Below are 19734 nucleotides of genomic sequence, written 5' to 3'. Positions count from 1 at the left end.
CGAATGGTGTTGATAAACGAACATGATGTTACCTCACAAACTCGAACCCACGTGTGGAGGAATCTTCTTCTTCCTCGTGAAATCCAACTCGACGAGGCGAATGAGTTAACGGACAATGACGTGACGAATGAGTCGATTGAAGGAGTCACGCAGAAAATTTTTTTTTTTCTTCAAAAGAGTGTTGCTATGGAGGACGTGCGGAAGGAAGGAGTGGTGCCAAATCATTGCTCCTGTACAGGTATATCGGAATGAGTGATACTTCAGAGTAGTGCTGAATTCATGCAGATTTAGTGGTGCCGGATTTAGGTCTTCGTCGGCCACAAGGGGGGGCACGAGTTGGTAGGACATGTCCTGGTGGGAGGAGGAGGTGGAACTGAATAAGGGATTTGACATTATAAAAGAAGGCGAGGAGATTTAACTGTGCACAGAGAACCTCTGCCAACTGTACCTCAATTTCTGAGAAAAAGATCATTGGATGAGAGGAAGGAATTGTTGTTGAAGGCACAGAGAATGGTCGTGCTGTTGGAACCAGAGAAAGCATGGCAGACCAACCCGACGAGCCCTTCGGTGAGAGACAGGTCCGAACAGGTATGGGAGCATGCGCCGGAGCAGCACGTCGCTGCGTCCACTTTCCGCCAGTACTCCAAGGGAAATCTGGCCATCCCCCAGGTAGATGCCAGGCCAATCCCCATCTCCTTGAGATGCTGATTAACCTACTGCAACCACGAGGCACGTGGTCGGACCGTTGGCCTCCTCCACTCACGAGGCTCCCTCGCTGAGAGAATCTGGTGAGCAGGATCAGTATCAGGAAAACGAGCCACATGTCCATACAGCCGCAGCTGATGCTCACGGACTATGGAGGTAACAAATCTCATTTGAATCTCTCTCAGCAACCGCTCAGTGGGCAGAAAGTCCAATCAGCAATAGCCAAGAATTCTTCAAAGAGACCTGGTACCAAAGGAATTAAGTCTCCGTCTCGGATACCTGGTCAGAGTCCAAGTCTCACATCAATCGAGCAAGACTGGAAGCACCAAGGACCTGAAGACTCGGACTTTTGTCCTCCCGCACAGGTAGCGGCAGTGCCACACCCCATGATCCAGTGAATCCATGACTCCCCAGGCCCGACCCAAACGTCTGTTGACCTCTGGCTCACAACCAGCAGATATGAATATCACTGCCAAGGTAAGTGACTTTCCGTGACCTCAACATCCTCACCACAAACAGACACAGACAGGACAACGGCATCCAAGATGTCATGGAAAGCCTGGATCCTAGTTTTGACCGAGGAAACCCGTAATCCCAGCGGATCCGACTCCTCATTCATCACCTCGAGGGCCCCCAAAAGGATATCCAGAGTCTCCACAAAGATGACTGCATCATCTGTGAAATCAAGGTCAGAGATCTTGACATTCCCAAACAATGCACTGCAGCTTGATCTCTCTGATATCCTCCCCAGAATCCAGTCCATAGAAGTGCTGAAAAGTGTGCAGGCCAGTACACACCCCTGACGAACTCCAGTGACAACTGGAAATAAGTCAGAGATGGTGCCACCACATCTCACAGTACTCTCAGTACCAGATTATAGCTCAGACATCAGGTCGATCAGTTTTGGTAGCACCCCACGAAGACCAAGAATCCTCAAGAGGGCATCCTGATTCACTGAATCAAATGCTTTACAGAGATCAACATAAGCTGCAAACAGCCCCTGCAGAAACTAGCAAGGTGAGGACCCGAAGAGCAAGGACACGGTCAATCGTTGACCTCTTTGGTATAAAGCCTGACTGCTCTGGATGCTGGTTCTCAAGCAGATGGTGGCGAACCCTATCAAGAATTATCCGAGCAAAGACCTTGCCTGGAACTGAGAGAAGCGTCACCCCTCGGTAGTTGTTGCAGTCGTGGCGATCACCCTTCCCTTTCCAGCGAGGGACAACAAGGCCCTTCTTCCAGTCAGTTGGGATGATGCTTGTGTTCCAGGCAGAGCACAGAACTGCATGCAACGACACGAGTGCAGCATTTCCACCAGAAGACAAGTTTGCAAAATATACCTTGTGAAGAAGAATAGGAAGAATAAATCATAATGAAGAACACATTGCATGCTGATGCCAGGGAAGGAGGGGAAATGAAGCATTTTGATGGTTTTCAAAAGCTTTAAAAGGAAGAAGCATCTTCTTCAATGAAGATGATGGAAAAGGAAAGAAAAAAAAAAAGAGGAAAAGGAGCGATGTCCAGCAAGTACAGGTCGAAGGCAAAATAATAGTGTCCGAATGAAAGAGATTTTGGGTTTTGTTTTTACTCTGCGCTCTCAAAGCTAAAAGCCACATCAAACAATCGTTCATGTACGTACATCATACATGTCTGCATTTTGTTAAGAGCGTCCATTGTAAACCGTTCAGCAGAGGAAATTGAAACTTTACCACATGTTACATGACCATGTGATGTAGCAGTCACTGTTTTGAGGTCAACATTGGCCAAAGGTCAACATAGGCCAATTTTCTAACATTTTCAATTTTCAACTGATTGGCTTGAAGTTTGAAGAGAATTTTCATGTCACCTTATTGAATTCAACCACCAAATATGTTTGAAGTCAACATCCGCCAAAAGGTCAACATAGGTTAAATTTCTGAAATCTTCTTTTTTTTTAATCTGATTGACTTGAATTCTTAACAGGATCTCCATAGCAGATTCCAATCCCAGTATTGGGAATTAGGAAAGGATAAAAAAACGATGTAAAATCATTAAAAGCAGGTTTAAAACACGATCCAGAAGGGAAAAATAGAGAAAGGGTAAAAGGAAAGGAAAGGGCGGGGGGGGGGGCGTAAATGTCTGGTATTGGATTGATGGTTTGGGTGGTGGGCTTTGGATCCGAGGGTGCTGAGTTCAAATCCTGCTCAGCTGTTGAATTAATACCAGGTGGGGTTTACTCAACCTGTCATCCTTCTGAGGTCGGCAAAATGAGTGCCAGCATGCTGGTAGACTGTGTCGGAGTGGCGACCCGTCCAGGATTGTGCCCAATAGCCAAGGAGACTGCTTGAGCAGCACCAACGTTCTGCACAGAGTATGGTCCCCATGTCCTCCTCCTCCATATCAGGTCATCAAATTCAACCACCAACTATTGTTGAGGTCAACATAGGTCAAAATTTCTACAATTGTCAATTTTCATGAGAATCACTTCAATTTAACACGTGTGGAGGCCAATTAACCTGGTGTGTGATTTTTAAGGTGATTGGTTACACCTGAGCGAATGCACAATTGCCATCATCAGGGGGGTGAACAATTATCCAATGAAGATATTCTAGTTTTGTATTTTTAATTAATTTTTGGAAATTTTGCAGAATTTGTTTTTCACTTGGAAGTTGTGGGTTACGATGTGTAAATAAAGTTGGGAAAAGTCTGATTTAATGTGATGTAATTCCAGGCTATACGGTAACAAAAGGTGAAAATTTTGAAATGGAGTGTACACTCTCTTTAGGAACTGCACATAGCGTGCAATCTCAAAACGTGGACGAGTGATGACAAAACAAATGTGGATTAGAGTTGGTTCGGTGACAAGAACAAGCTGATTCAATTTCGATTTCAATCCAGCATGTTGGTGCAATAGAAAACGTAAACTGTTCAGCCTGGCGGAGGTGTGGTATGCGCTCCACCGAGTGCCGTTCTACCTTGTTCTGTTTTGTTGAGTGTCATTCGATGAGTGTTGTTTTTTTTATCCCCATGCACATGAACCGAATAGCAGAGTTAAGCAAATGGTCACGTACGTACGAGGTCCGTCTAAAAAGTAACGGGACTGAGCCTGCTGTGTGCTCCACTTACACATCTTGAATGAACGGGTTGCGTCACAGTCTTTTGCAACATTCCAGCAATATATATGATTGGTGATGGTTGACCACGCTCATTGTGTGAGTTTTTTTTACAGGTCGTGCTTTACACGTTGCCTAGTCTGAGTTGTCGCGCTATGAGTCGTGAGCAGAGAGCCAATCTGAAGTTTTTTGCCAAGCTTGGCAAAACATCTTCTGAATCCTTCGCGATGCTGCAGCAAGTCTAACGCGAAGAAACGATGTCACGTACATGTGCATTTGAATGGGATAAGAGGTTTAAAGAGGGACAGGAGGAGGTTGAAGATTATCTCCTGTCTGGAAGACCTTCAACGAGCAGAACAGCGGACAATATTGAGTGTGTGAAGCAGATGGTGCGCGTAGATCATCGACTCATGGTGAGGATGATTGCTGAGGAATTTCCCATCAACAAGGACAATGTCTGAATCATCATCACTGAAAATCTCCAAATGCGCAAGGTGTGCGCAAAGACGGTCCCCAAGCTGTTGTCTGAGGACCAGAAACAGCAAAGAGTCACTGTCTGTCAGGACATTATCGAGCGCCTCGAGGACGATCCAGACCTGATCGGGAGAGTCATTACTGGTGATGAATCGTGTATATTTGAATGCGATCCCAAGACCAAATGGCAGAGTCGTCATTGGAAAAGTCCGGCATCACCAAGACCAAAGTAAGTAAGGATGTCGAAGGTGAAGGTGATGCTCATCGCGTTTTTTTTGACATCAAGGGCATCGTCCACTTCGAGTTTCTACTTCAGGGTCAAACAGTGAATCAATACGTGAACAAAGTGATCCTCCGACACCCTATGAGATCAGTCTGGAACGAGAGGAGGGATCTGTGGGAGAACAACACCTGGATGCTCCACCGATCCAGACAACGCCCCTGCTCACAGTGCCCTGAGCATCCGACAGTTTCTGCCGGAGAGGAACGTGCCAACTCCAGAGCAACCCCAGTATTTGCCAGACTTGGCCCCTTGTGATTTTTTTCCTACTCCCCAAGCTCAAGGGGTTGATCAAGGGGACCTGATTTCCTGATGGCACGGCCCTTTTGATGGTCTCCACGACGGAGCTCAGGAGGATTCCAGAAGAAGCCTTCTGGGGATGTATCTGGGAAAATTCTGGGAAAATACAAATAGCATAGAGATGAAATATGACAGAAAAACACGATGGATCCGGTTCGAAAAACTTAGCTTTAATTCATTTGGAAAAAGCACCTGTGGAACCTACCTGTACGTGGAGGAACCCTGAACCGGATGTCAAAGCTTAGTTTTTAAGTGTGAATGTATGGCTTGTCCCATCAAGCCATTTTATGAGGCTTGGGAGAAATGTGCAGGGTCCCTCCCCGAATGGCAGGTATCAAGGGTTAATCCACGTGCCTTTTTGACGGCTTTTATCATCTTCAAATGTTTTTAACATTGCTACAAATACTTTTGTTGCACTCTATTTGCTTCAGTGATATCCTGTTTTCATTGTTCAAAAAGTGAGCTTTAAACCTTTCTGATTAGTCAATCATTCACGAACATCTCAGGATGTCATTCCTCGCCAATTACAAGCAAACTTGGTGAATAGTTCCAAAATGTTAAAGAGCCAACTTTGTCAGACTATTTGAACAATGTAAGACCACATAACTTGTCTGATAGATTACCCTTTCCTCATCAATAAATCCACTACATTTAATGATGTCCCACAGTAATAAACAACATTACATGTTCATGGAGAAGCTTATACCTGCATTCCATCTAGTACCAGCATCGTCAGTGACTTTAGTGTTCCAAGAACCTGATGAGACAATAAACCAACAACCACTGAAATTGAGAGATCAACCTGAGATTTACAAGGAAATCTAACACAGGTGGAGGCCATTCTGCCCATCTTGCCTGCGCGAACACCACACTAATTTATCTACACAAGATTCCAGAAACCAGAACTCTGCGCTTGGATAGGAACAAACAACCCAACCAAAAAGGTTTTAATTTCAAAAACATACCAAAGATGTTGACATTTTGTCCCCATGTGGTGGCCATTTTTGTAGCAAGGTCTGTTCTTCCACAGATGCAGGGGTTTCCTTATTTTTTGGAGTGAGAGGCTACCATTAAAAAGTAGCAAGTTACCATCACCGCAAGCGAAGCGAGCGCAGCTGTATGGCCGGGGTCCAGGGCCCGAGGCGAGCCCTGAAGCCGGAGGATCCTCGATGGCTGGAGATGCATTCTCGCATGATTTCTGACATGAAATAGTTCTCATATTATCATGCTGTTGGGGTGGAAAACTCCACAAAAAACAGGTGGTTAGGCCTATACTGGATGTGGTTGCATTATAATACTGACTGACTGATTGGTTGACTGAAATTCAGCTTGACTGTATCATTAGTTCAAGCAGCTTTTAAACAGGGTTCATTAATTTAAGGCCATGGTTTAGGGCACACCAAGGTGTCTGGAAGATGGAGTATCTAAGCACTTTAAAAGAGAGGCATTTTAGCAACATTTGCGTCATACCTTAGTTCTTAATAGGGAGATGATACTGCACATGGTGGAGTACAGTGAGCAATCTGAAGTAAGTGTGTTACATAATAATAGTGTCGATGAACTAGCATTCATTAAGGAAACCATATTCCATTTCACTTCTGTGAGTGTTCAGGGTTTGCTGTATGAATGGTGTGAGCACGAAGGATTAGATTATCATAATGTTGGATGAAATGTGCAAGCCAAACTATTAACACTGAAAATTCTGTATACATCAGGATCTAAAGTTTGATTGAAGTAATAGACTTATAGTGATATTATTTAATTCCAGTAATCAAGGAAGTGTGATATTTTTGAGATCTATACAAAACATTCTCGGAGTTATATTCATCTTGCATTTCTGCTGTCAAACCAATGACAAACTCATATACCGGTAAACAATATTTCAATCAATCTTTAGTATTAAAATCAAGTCCTTTGGGAATCTGAGTCACTATCTATTGTTACGGTTGTGGAAATTCACAGAACACCATTCAGGTTCCCCGAAGATCAGTTTTGTCGATAAGTGTGTGTCCAGATAGGTTTCCCCACCGATGTCTAACGGGATTTATTCGTGAGCCGGGCTGTGCATCTTTGAGGTAGTATTATTCTTTTCTATCGCTATTTTAAACAACATCTCATCACCACCTTAACCAACATCTCCTCACCACCTTAACCAACAACCGCCAACATCTCCTCACCACCTTAACCAACAACCGCCAACGTCTCACCACCTTAACCAACAACCGCCAACATCTCCTCACCACCTTAACCAACATCCGCCAAAATCTCCTCACCACCTTCGCGACAACCGCCAACATCCCCTCACAACATCAACAAACAAACAACGTCTCCTCACCTTCATCTCCACAGACGCCGCCATCTTTTCACCAGCAACGGCATTCCATGGACGAGCGGCATCTCCGCCGACAGACGCGGGGACTCCCTCGTCGGGGCGAGGGCCGGTGATCTCTACCACGTCCGCTTTCTCCACGGCAGGACGGCAAGATTGGATCAAAATGACAAAATGGGCGCAGCCAGCAGAGGGGTGAAGGGTCATCGGTGAAAGACCAAACGCCCCCCCCCCCAAACCCTATAAAAGGCGGGGCCTCGGCCCCCTGGAAGTCGTGGTTGGGTTCGTTCAGAGTGGAGCTCAGAGTGGAAGTCGAGCGGAGTCGAGCTGGAGTCTGGGTTCGAAGTCGAGTGCAGTTCGTTCGGAGTCGGGGTGGAGAGCGCCAGTTCCAGTTCAAGTCCAGTGCAGGGCTGTTACTCGTCAGAGCGCAGCGGAGCTTGGAGTCCGGGAGAGGTTCGAGTCCAGTGCAGGTCTGTTGGTCAGTGGAGGCAGCCGGCGAGAAGTCGCCAGACAGCGACATAACGGTCCGAGGTGATCGGGCCCCGGGACGGTCCGAGCGACGCTGAGGAGTGAGCGGGCTCTTAAGAGAGCATCAACTCCAAAAGAGCAAGGCCCGTTTGCTCCTCTGAGGCGTCGTCGGCTCGGCCCGATCGACCAGGCCGCACGGCTAGGCCTGGACCAACCGAGTCGCCACGCCAGCTGTCGTGTTGACGACGAAACCTCGAGGGTCGCCCAGCGAGTCACCATGAGGGTGGCAGCTAACCTGCGCGGTCTCGCGGAGCTCCTGCAGTCTCCACAACTCCGCGGAACATTAAAGGCCTACGGGCCCTGTTCTCCCTCTCTTTTTCTTTCCGGGTTTTTGCATGGAAGTCTGTGGCACCTTGTCTATAAGTAGAATTGTTATAAGTGTACATAATAAATAGACAACGGCTGTATGTTCTTCTTGCTCGTGTCCTCTCCCTTACCCCCATTGCTTCATTGACTGCATACGTGCTTGTATATGTGCATATGTGTAAAATAAATGTCATTGTTTGAAGATACACCTGCTCGCTGCGTCCCTTCCTCCATTGAGCTGCCGTAATTGCGTTCGGAATAATAGCTGGCTTTTAATAGCCGATAAGATAATAGAGTCCGACGGGGCTTGGCGATAATAAACCGCTCGGCAATTGCAAACGGCGCGAGCTGCGTAAAGCAGCTCGTGTCCGTACGGGTCCCGTCGAGGTGTAAATCACCGGCATTTCTGTCTGCGCGAATACTTAGGTAAATCGACAATTCGGCGATCAACCCTGTCGCGGGTGTTCAGAAGAGTTGGCTGATTTACGGTGTGGTTAAAAACACACCCGTAGCTGGATTTCGGCGTTGATCCGAAAGCTGCGACTCGGATTGCCACGATCGGTCGGCGCGTACGGCCGCGAATTAGCTAAAATCGGTCGCCCACAAGCCGGAGTGATGAGAATCCACAACAATATGTTTTATAGAAAGAAAAATTAATTCATAAATGAGATTTCACATTCAAAAAGTTTATTAGATATTTTTGTGCTGCAAACATTCTACATCCTCAACTTTCAAAACAATGTTGTCCAAATTTCAGGATCAAAGTAGCCATGAATTCACAGTCTATTTTCAGTTGCAAACATATCCAATATCTTTATGATATTATTCTAGCAGGAATGAACAAATGACATTATATGTAATTGGATAATCAATGATTGAAAGTTAGTAAACTTAAAATGTATTTGGGATGAAGAAACGTTCCCAAGCAAAGAACAAATTGTATATGTTCTGTGTAAATTCTTGAAGCTGATGTTTACAGTTCTGTTTAACAGTGTTTGAAGGGATTAAAATCAAACTTTGTACAAGTATTATAATGATATAATAATGTGGGCGGAGGCATATCGGTCGACATCGTGACGTCAGAGTGACGTTTTAGTTATCATCTCCGATATCCTTGTTATTGGCGTGTTGTTGCAAGTTACTGGCGTGTTGCAAGTTAAGCAACACAATTGGAGTCACTGTCACTATCAGATGAAATGTCTTCTACATTAAATTGTCGCACTGCTTCATTTTCAGAGGGGACAATTATGATTCGACAGGCAAGTCATCAGTCAAGAGAATTTGGGGACATGCAAACGAAGTTGATGGTACACTAACAAGTCGTTGATTTGGGAGCTTCCGTCGAGGTTTTTGGCTACGCCAGTCAAGTACACATTTTCGGATCAGGAGTTCAGCATCATTTGAGCCAACTGTAGGACCATTGATTGAGATTGTTAACAAGGCATCGAGCATGTCATTTTTCATTGCTGACCTCATTCTTGACTTGATACGCTTCAGGGCGCTGGCTCCCCGTTCTGGCCATGCATTGGAAACTGGCAGAGACATACAAATTTCTGCAAGCTCTACCAGTTTGGGGTAAAAGTGCTTGTACTCCTGTTTCTTAGATAAGATTTGTTTAAGTACCCATTCTGTTGGTGTGAGGTTAGATTGTAATGAAAGTACTTCAGCAGGCACGTTTTTTCCATGAATTTAATTCAAACTTAAAATTCTGCCACTCAGCAACAACTTTCTGCTGACCACCTTTCTCAAAAAACGGACCACCAAGTAGGTCAATGTAATCTGCACCATACTCTGAAAATCCATGGTCATCAGCTTCAGGTACTGAAAAAAAAAAAAAAACGAAAAATCGGCGCTGAAGTAGGCGGCGACCTTTGACATTTTTTCTCTAAGTAGACGGCTGTGGGTCGCCGGTAACCGGCTTCTAAGGAAACCCCTGCAGATGTAATGACGATCATGAAAACCGAGCCCAAAGAATGGGAATTTCAGGAAGTGCGAGGTGAGCTGGAGGAGGATAAACCAATAACACGTCCTTTCAGCATCGTTCACAGGAATATCGACATTTTCTCTTTCATTCTTTCTCTTGTCTTCCTCACTCCCCCAACCCCTATCACTCCATTCTCAATTACATCTTTAATATGTTCAGGGTTCGCGGACGGGTCTCTCTCTCTCTCTCTCTCTCTCTCTCTCTCTCTCTCTCTCTCTCTCTCTCTCTCTCTCTCTCTCTCTCTCTCTCTCTCTCTCTCTCTCTCTCTCTCTCTCTCTCTCTCTCTCTCTCTCTCTCTCTCTCTCTCTCTCTCTCTCTCTCTCTCTCTCTCTCTCTCTCTCTCTCTCTCTCTCTCTCTCTCTATATATATATATATATATATATATATATATATATATATATATATATATATATATATATATATATATATATATATATTTATATATATATATATATATTTTTTTACAGTGTCGAAACTTGTCATATGTGACACAGGACAAAACCATGATGTGATGTTCACCTGACTTTTAACAATAACAAGGATATCGGAGATGATAACTAAAACGTCACTCTGACGTCACGATGTCGACCGATATGCTTCCGCCCACATTATTATATCATTATAATACTTGTACAAAGTTTGATTTTAATCCCTTCAACTGTTCTCAAGTATCACATTTTTACATGTCATGACCTCTGACCTTTGATGCCAAAATCTAATTGGTTCATCTTTGCATCATAATATATACTTGTACCAAATTTGGTCAAAATCCCATCACTGGTTGAGAAGTTAGTGTGGTAACAGAATTTTTACTGAAAGTGACTTCCACAGTTTGACCTCTTGACCCTTTAATATAATTTGTTCATTTTTGCATCATTATACATACTTGGAGCAAGTTTGACTTAACTTCAGAGCGGCTGAAGGGATCTTATCGCGGTAACGATAACCTATCACAGACGTAGGACAGACTGACGGACAACCCAAAAAATGATTCCCCCAGCGACATCTTCAGCGGAGGCATAAAACTCTCAACAGTATATATGAGGTTTGAACTTGCGTTCCCATCATTATTAACGATGCATGTGCTTATTTGAAGAGAAACAAATTTTCATTTTAAAAACTTACCTGTGATGTGCACATTTTTGTCCCCACTGGCAGCCATTTTTATCGTGAGTTCTGTTCCTCTCTAGATGTGATGACTATTGTGAACCGTGAGCCTGAAGAACTGGAATTTCAGGAAGTACGAGGTAAGCTGGAGCAGAAACACAACACTCAAGTTGTTCCCCCTTTCTGATAATTCCCAAGTTCTGTCTTCCTTCCTCTCCCATTACAACTAGAATGACACTTGGTGAAGCGCAAACCTCCGCCAGGCTGAACAGTTTACGTTTTGTATCCCAGTGATAGGCCGAATTTGGATATAGACCAGTCATCCTTGTCACATGCCAAAATCTAATCAGCTTGTTTTTAGCTGTGTCTCGCGTTGTGAACGCTGGCTCGAAGAGAGCTCCTCGTTGTTCTTTTTCTTTTTATTGTTGTTGTTGTTGTTGTTCTTCTTCTTCTGGTGAAGACAAAACCTTTAGGACTCGGCTCTTTTATATGCAGGATCCGGATCTCCTTAAATATTAAACACCTGTACATATCCTCGCATTGAGGATGCCTTTTGAGAGCATCTATCATCAACTTTTAAATATATTCGGACATTTGCTTTAAAGTTTCGAAAAGTTCACGTTGCTATTTAAAGATTCTTCCATTTAATGTGTTGTAATTTCGTAAATACACGATTTTCTCATCATGAACAGGAGCCTCCATGAAGGGTCTCGCTATTGGCTCCATCAAGGCACGTGACGAAATATCAGAAGTTGTTGTTATTGCCTTTAGGACGCGGATCTTGGACACATTTGTCCTTGTTGTCACCTATCCAGCTCGTCCACCAAGTTTTGTCATCCTTGCACTACTTTTTGAGACATTGTGCTGTGTACCGTTTTTGGCCCCACTCTTAATGGTGATGAATGACTTCAGAAATTACAAAAAATTGTCATATCCAGATCCGTATTTCACCAAAATCTAATCAATTTGGCCTTGTCACACACCCAATAGTACAGTCAAAATGTCGGATGACCTCCCACAAATTGCAACAAAAGCAAGCTCAACAGATTTTGATTCCTGGATATGTCCTCAGTGACAGAAAAAGAGTCCCAAGTGATCCTCCGGGTGGAAAGTCTTGAAATCATGGAAATCCAATCTGGCCGCCACCCGGCTTCGGGGAAAATGAGAAAATTGTAAAGATTGATATTTTAATATGTAAATATATGTTTTTCTGCATTCTAATTGTTTCTAGTTATGGTCAGTATAATGATATACAAGAATAATTTTTAAAAAGTGAAATGTATTGAGGGTAAAATAAAAATATTCTAGCTTTTTTGTCCAAAAATGTCAAGTTTTTGTGCCGAAAATTTTTTTTTACCTGATACTGATTTTGGCTCCTGGACAAAAAAAAAAAAGAAATGTTGAAGACACAAGATGAAATCAAGTCTATGGCAATACAATATAAATATGTAAATCATTGAAACATGACAAAATTCACAATTCCACTCGGGGCAATCACATCTGCCTGACGAAGGTTTCGAAATGAAAATGAAAATTCGCATTTAACTCAGAAACTGCATCCATTATAAACTTACTGTACATGTTGAGAAAAATCAAGCGTATTAAAGTTAGAACTCGACAATGTCGTCATCATCCTCATCATTGTCACATGGAGTGTTTGTGCAGCCAGAGCCCCTGCAGTTTCCACAAGCTGGAGTGCACTCAACGTTGTGCTTCTTGCATGTGCATCTCATGGTGCTATATTCAGCCTGGCAGTTGCACCTAATGACACGTAACATCTTTTCAGGAGCTGAAGTGGTGTCTGAAGCTGAAGTGGTGTCTATTGATGTCTGAAGTGGCACAAAACCCTCATCACACTTCTGCCAACCCCAGTCTGTCGGAAGAAGTTCATCTGCACATCCCTTCCATTCTTGGACTTGCAGATACACGTGCAGGCTGTGATACTTTGCTGCTTCTGATGTTGGTGGTAACATCTGTGGTTGCACGTGAGAGGAGCTCCAAGCCACCTTGTCCCAGTACCGCTGATACCGGAGGGTGTCCAGGGTGTCAGTTGACTTTCCGTTGTAGATTATGACCAATGTTTTTTTTCTCCTGCATCTGCCACATCACATACGGAAGCTGGATATGTATCCAAAACCTTGGCCTGCTCACGGAATGTGTTGTTTGCTTTGAACTTTTTGAGGGAAGCTCCCTTTCCAATCCCATGAAGATGAGATGTCGTGTCGCACCCAAGAACTGCATGTAGAAACAGTATGTGCTTGCATATGTCTGTACCAATCATTTTCTTTGTAGCCTTGATGTTCCAGATGCGAGGCTTCTTCGTGTTCTTCTTTGACTCGGGACAAAAGAAGAGGTCATGGGATTCTAAGCTTGCATGGTAGCATAGGAGGACGAGGAGGTCTGTGTCATCACCAACTAACACAGTGTTGGTGACAGTAGCAGACTGCACGGCCTTCAGTGCAATCAGGAGATCAGCATCCCCTGAGGCATGGTGTGTCTCACAGTTCTTCCTCTGAAGCTCTTCACTCAACATAAAAGTGAATCACTGTTTATTCTGCCTTTTGGCAAGAAACTGTTCCTTCTTCATTGTGAGACGCATGTCAGCTGTAAATGTCACAGCAGTGCCAGCATTCCCTTTAGACCGTCTCTGGTGTGTCATGTCCTTCGTGTTGTTACTCTCATAACCATCAAACACGACTATGGCATCTCCATACTTCTTCGTTACGTAATCAGTGTACTGGTAGCATATGTCTCTGTATGTAGATCCATGAGACTATGGAATGTGTTGAACAAGTGCCCCGCCATCCAAAACATACTGTTGCCCATCATTGGGGATATCGGCTGGGACATCGGATCCAAGAAGATCCCAGATGGCATCAGCAAAGACTGGCTTGTGTGCTTCTCGGAGCTGAAGAGAGGAATCAAAGAGGGCTGGTGGATAGCTGCACAGTTCATATTTGAAGGCTGACTCCAGTTCTTCTGCTGTCTGTGCAACAGTGATCAGTCTCTGGAAGAAGAGTTGTGGGTCAACCTGGACTTCCTCTCCATCAATCTTGACAGATGACAGATGACTTCATGCCGAGGGTGACAACTTGGTCTTTCCTCTTAATGTGTACTCAGCAGGTGTTTTCCCATCCATAGATTTCAATATTTTGGCTCCTACAGCATGTGCTGTATCGACGTTGACGGTGGGTTGTGCATGAACTCCAGTGGTAATGTTCCTCAGACGTGGATCACTACTGGGCGGATTCCGTTCCTGTAAACACTGAAGAGCTGATAGTGTGTCCTTCCAGTCAGGAGATTGTCTTGCCTTGGTCATGTCCTTCTTCTGCCCTCCAGTGTTGTAGTTCACACCTGTGAGCTCCTGCATTGCCTGGTTTATTTCTGCACAGGCAGGCATTGATAGTAGCCATACCAGCCGTTGTTGCTCTGTCATTCCTTGCCCTCGTGTGAGCCCCCCGCTGGTCTTCAAACTTCTCATCAGAACTTGTTCGATGATCAGGTCAGATGAAAGACCTGCCCACAGGCGATCACTTCGTCGAACCACATGGAACCCCTCATCAAAACGTTGTTGGACATTGGGATGTTGAGTTTTGAGGTTGGACATCTGCTGCAGATACACCCTCGCAGATTTGGCATACAGGTTGTGGCCCAAGGCTGCCAGGTAAGGCAGCATTTCCTGGATGGCCTGTAGATATAGTGCCCAGTTCCCAGTGCGCTCTGCCCGGATGTATTTGCGTAGAATGTCTAGCATGTCCATTTCCTGAACCCAGAGCGCTGAAGTTCTAGAAGATATCTTTGCAGACTCGGCATGCTTCTGAAGGTGGTCTTTGATTCGTTTCAAGACGTCAGACTTGCATACTTCTTCCACAGACTGGGGTTGGCAGAAGTGTGATGAGGGTTTTGTGCCACTTCAGACATCAATAGCTCCAGCTCCTGAAAAGATGTTACGTGTCATTAGGTGCAAATGCCAGGCTGAATGTAGCACCATGCGATGCACATGCAAGAAGCACAACATTGAGTGCACTCCAGCTTGTGGAAACTGCAGGGGCTCTGGCTGCACAAACACTCCATGTGACAATGATGAGGATGATGATGACTTGTCGAGTTCTAACTTTAATATGCTTGATTTTTCTCAACATGTATAGTAAGTTTATCATGGATGTAGTTTCTGAGTTTAATGCGAATTTTCATTTTCATTTTGAAACCTTCGTCAGGCAGATGTGATTGCCCCGAGTGGAATTGTGAATTTTGTCATGTTTAAATGATTTACATTATTATATTGTATTGCCATAGACTTGATTTCATCTTGTGTCTTTAACGTTTCTTATTTTTTTTGACCAGGAGCCAAAATCAGTATCAGGTAAAAAAAAAATTTTTCGGGACAAAAAAATTGACATTTTTTGACAAAAAGGCTATAATTTTTTATTTTACCCTCAATACATTTCATTTTTTATAATTATTCTTGTATATCAATATACTGACCATAACTAGAAACAATTAGAATGCAGAAAAACATATATTTACAAATTAAAATATCAATCTTTACAATTTTCTCATTTTCCCCGAAGCTGTGTGGCGGCCATATTGGATTTCCATGATTTCAGAACTTTCCCCCGGAGGATCGATCCCCTTGGACTTTTTTTCTGTCACTGAGGACATCTCCAGGAATCAAAATCTGAGTTTGCTTTTGTTGCAATTTGTGGGAGGTTGACCAAATATTTCTGCTAAAATGCCTGTACGACAACGTGTCCACCTAGTTTTGTCTGAATCTGTCCATAACTTTTCGAGATATTGTGTTATGTATCATTTTTGGCCCTATCTCTCAATGGTGAAGAATCACTTTAATAAATTCTCGTATCTGGATCTTCACCAAAGTCTTACCAATTCGTCCTGGGCACACACCCAATCTGACCACCAAGTTTCCTTGAGGTCCATCCATAACTTATTTGAGATGTCCTGCTCACAGACAAACAGACAAAAAACATAACTATCTACTTTCAGTGGTGGAGGTAATGTATTCATGAATACGAGGTTGAAATGTCGGTGTCGTATGAATTTCCATCCTTTTTTCATTTTTCCTCATTTCCTCACATTTGTCCTCTTTTGTTATTTTTTTATTCTTCTATCAGTTTATCACTCGTGCCTTTTGTGAGTGTTTGCATCGAGAAGTTGAAGGTCCTTCCTGCTCAGGATTTAACCCTGTACCTCTTCCACAATTGAAAGAGGACGTGTTGAGGAGCTTGTTAATTTTCTTGCAGAGCAACGGTTGATCAAACAGACATTGAAAGAAGAGTTTGTTTTTGGTGATGACCATGAATGGAGAAAAAGGAGCGATGAGGAAATTCTGCCGAAACTTGGAGGTGAAATGAAAGAACAAATGAAGTTGAGAAAATGTGTGGTACTTTTGGAAAAATTAACTCAAATGGACAAACAAACCCAAAAGTATCCTTACCACCTTCACACCAAAAAAGGTTCCTACAAGTGCAACGAGTGTGGAAAGTGTTTCAGTTTCAGATGTAACCTCAATCGCCATTATGGGATGCACGTCTTGGAAAAACCTTACACGTGTGACAAATGTGGGAAGAAATTCAGAAGGAAGGAAAGCCTCCATTTACATCTGAGAATTCATGCTGGAATACGACCCTTCAAGTGTAAAGAATGTGGAAAGGCATTTGCAGCCAAACCACACCATTCGTTGCATCTCAGGTGCCACACCGATGAAAGACCTTTTGAATGCCAGTGCTGTGGAAAAACCTTCAAACGGAAGTCAAATCTACAACAACATCAGATGGCACAGAAGCCACAAAATAAATCCCATTTCTGCAAGACATGTGGAAAGGCATTCAGTGCAAAATGTCACCTCATAAGACATCTTCGTGTTCATTCAAATGAACGACCTTTTCAATGCCAAAAATGTGGCATGACCTTCAAACACAACTCCCATCTTCTGCGCCATCATAATCATCCACACCAGTGCAGGAAAAGAAGGGGGATGTGAAATGGTAATTGATGCTGACCACGTGTTTGGTCGACCCTTGGACCAAAATGTCTTTATCACGTCGTTACTTTTCATTTTGCCGTTAGACCTTTGATCTTCGTGCAACTTCCTCGTCATTGTTATTTTGGGGGAAATCGACAAATACTGACATTTGCATATTCCTTTCCAATTGGTCAGTGTTCGGATGTTAGTGAGAAGGTTGTTATGTTGTGCAGAGCATGGCTTTGGGACTCGTGCTCTGTTCTGGTTCGATCATCATACTGATGTAATTTTGTCACAATCAAATAAATTTAGCACAGAACCTTTGATTATTTACAGTGCAACATGAAGGCATCATGTCGAATCCCAATGTCCATCATGTCATTTTCATCACCTATCTTTCAAATACACTGCACATCATTATCTCGTATACTCACCCATGCAACGCCAAGATCTCTTCATTCTTTCCCATTGTGTTGCTCTCCGTACCATTGTTTCTCATTTTGTGTTATTCCTCCATTACTTGTTCAGATCTATCTCCCCCATACCCCTCGGTAGTATGTCGATGGACATTTCAACAGGTTCTACTTTGAGTCGTTCTGTTCCTCCATGAACCGAGATTGCCATATAAATAAAAATGATGAACAAAGTAAGTTAAAGGGAAAGAGACATGTTGATTTTTCAGGTGACAATTGTGTTCGAGAGGTGCACCATTCGGGATCTTGATTCTCATTTTTCTCTCTCTCTTCCCTCTGTTGTGCTTCACTCAGTTCAATGACTCTCTGTGATTCCCTTATCTTTTTGTGCATTTCACTTTACTCCTGAAAATGTCAAATTTTGTGCAAATAAATACAACCGCATTTGATTGCTTGCAACTCTACTTGTCCTGTGCGGATTTGTAACATCCATGGCTCATTGAGGATTTTTTTTTTCAGTTCGACATCAAGGCTCATGGAAGGGTGATAGAATGGAGGGTAAAAGGGCAATGAACTGATGGAGCTACATTTGGGCACAAGAGAGGGAATGAACAAACAGGAATGGAGTGGAGGAATTGTATTAACGTGCAAGTATGAGAGTTGAATTTGTTCAGGTTCACAAAGGTATGAAATATGCGTTGATATAGAGAGTGATAAGATGATGGGAAAACGAAGGTGGATCACAGTAGATTAGAGGGTCAGTAATAGGGATAGCAGCACCCCCGAAATCCAACTCAACTGCTTGTGGATCAGCCTGGTACAGCTGATCAAAGTAACCAGACCAGCAGGCCTTCACTTCGGACTCTTCTGGCAAGAGCCCACCACTCACCACCCTCAGCTCTAACTTGTAGTACATCAAGGGACGGGCTTGGAGGAATGGAATGCGTGATGAGAATCCCTTGAAAAGCAGGATGAGAATCCCTTTAATCCCTGTAAGCAGGACAATATCTCAAATAGTGGGCTTCAGGTGATGCTCTTCCCCCTCACAGATTCCTCACACATAAGCTTCCCTGTTCCTTGCACCCATACAGTTTTACGCCTCAACTTCCTGCACAGCGAAGCTCTACCTTTAAGCCTGGCCCTGCGACTGGTGAATGGTATCCATTGTCTCTTGAGAGGCAAATTTATTCTTCGCCGTACTGCGAGTTCCAAGACAACCACCGGCAACATCAAGAATGGTGGTCTTGAAGGCACTCCACAATTCTTCAGCATTCCTCAAAGTACCCAGACCCCTCAAATCCCCACTGAGACTTTGGAAATTCCTCAGCTACCCTCTCATTCTTTTGCTTGTCAACATCCAGCATAGACTGCAATGGTACCAATCTCTTGGATTTAAGCTGAAACGACAGAGTTTCTCCAACAAGCCTGTGGTCGGTAATTAAACGAGCACTGGTTGACCCTGCAGTTCGAGATCGGCCTCCAGTGACCATCAACGAGCACATGGTCAATCTCCTTTGCCACACCACTGACGTTGGAATACCAAGTCTTGCGATGAGCCTGTGGGCGCTGAAACCATGAACCAGCCACCCTAAGTCCATGACTTCTTGCAAAGTCAAGGAACTTAGTACTATTCTGGTTCACAGTTCCAAACTCATGAGGACCAACACATATCTCATAACCATCTTTATCAGTCCCAGTCGATGCATTGAAATCACCCAAGACTAGAAGAGTATCTCGCCTGGGACCCTGATCAACCACAGACTCAAGCATGGCATGGAATGCCTCCTTCACGATGAGATCACTCGCCTCAGTCGGAGCATAAACAGAGACCAGGGAAACGAATCCTTGGTCTCATAATACGCTCGTTGACTAGTGTTGCCTCAATTATCATTGCAGTCAGCTTATTTGACACAGAAGAGCAACTCTTTGGGCATGGTAACCATCAGAGAGACCAGACCAATAGTTGATGTAACCACCTGCCATGAACTGGCCACTATCTGGTTTCTGAACCTCAGATCGTGCTGCAATTCCGATGCTCAAACACTTGAGGTCAGATGATAACACAGACAGGTGATCCTCTCTTAAAGATAGGATATTCCAGGCACCCACCCGAAGGGACCGCCTCAGGTTAACCCAAGGAGACACCCTCTGGTGGATGACACCTCAGCACCAACCTGACACATATGACCAGAATCTAACTTGGGAAGGTTACCCTGTGTTTTTCCTCCTATC

At 43.9% G+C, this 19734-nt stretch overlaps 2 protein-coding genes across 15 annotated transcripts in view; both read left to right on the top strand.

Moving 5' to 3' along the window:
* The window catches only part of LOC147010254 (uncharacterized), a 158064-nt gene that overhangs the window by 17904 nt on the left and 120426 nt on the right, over positions 1 to 19734 (top strand). The window lies entirely within an intron of this gene.
* LOC147010255 (uncharacterized) lies at positions 14 to 17961 on the top strand. Its single transcript, XM_085863188.1, has 3 exons — positions 14 to 238; positions 11190 to 11246; positions 16368 to 17961. Exons 1-3 carry the CDS (start codon positions 187 to 189, stop codon positions 17105 to 17107), a joined length of 849 nt encoding a protein of 282 aa, XP_085719314.1. The 5' UTR covers positions 14 to 186; the 3' UTR covers positions 17108 to 17961.

This window comes from Eptatretus burgeri, chromosome 17, assembly GCF_056783735.1.
Source record: "Eptatretus burgeri isolate ZD-2024b chromosome 17, Ebu_testis_v1, whole genome shotgun sequence".
NCBI classification, from domain to species: Eukaryota; Metazoa; Chordata; class Myxini; order Myxiniformes; family Myxinidae; genus Eptatretus; species Eptatretus burgeri.
This window is presented reverse-complemented; position numbering and strand designations above follow the sequence as displayed.

What these genes read in the sequence shown, in the direction of transcription:
- LOC147010255 (XM_085863188.1), top strand. Translation starts at nt 187, where the DNA reads ATGGAGGACGTGCGGAAGGAAGGAGTGGTGCCAAATCATTGCTCCTGT. An exon ending in AAATCATTGCTCCTGTACAG is followed by an intron (nt 239 to 11,189) that starts GTATATCGGAAT and finishes GTTCCTCTCTAG; the next exon opens with ATGTGATGACTATTGTGAAC. An exon ending in GGAATTTCAGGAAGTACGAG is followed by an intron (nt 11,247 to 16,367) that starts GTAAGCTGGAGC and finishes ATTTTCTTGCAG; the next exon opens with AGCAACGGTTGATCAAACAG.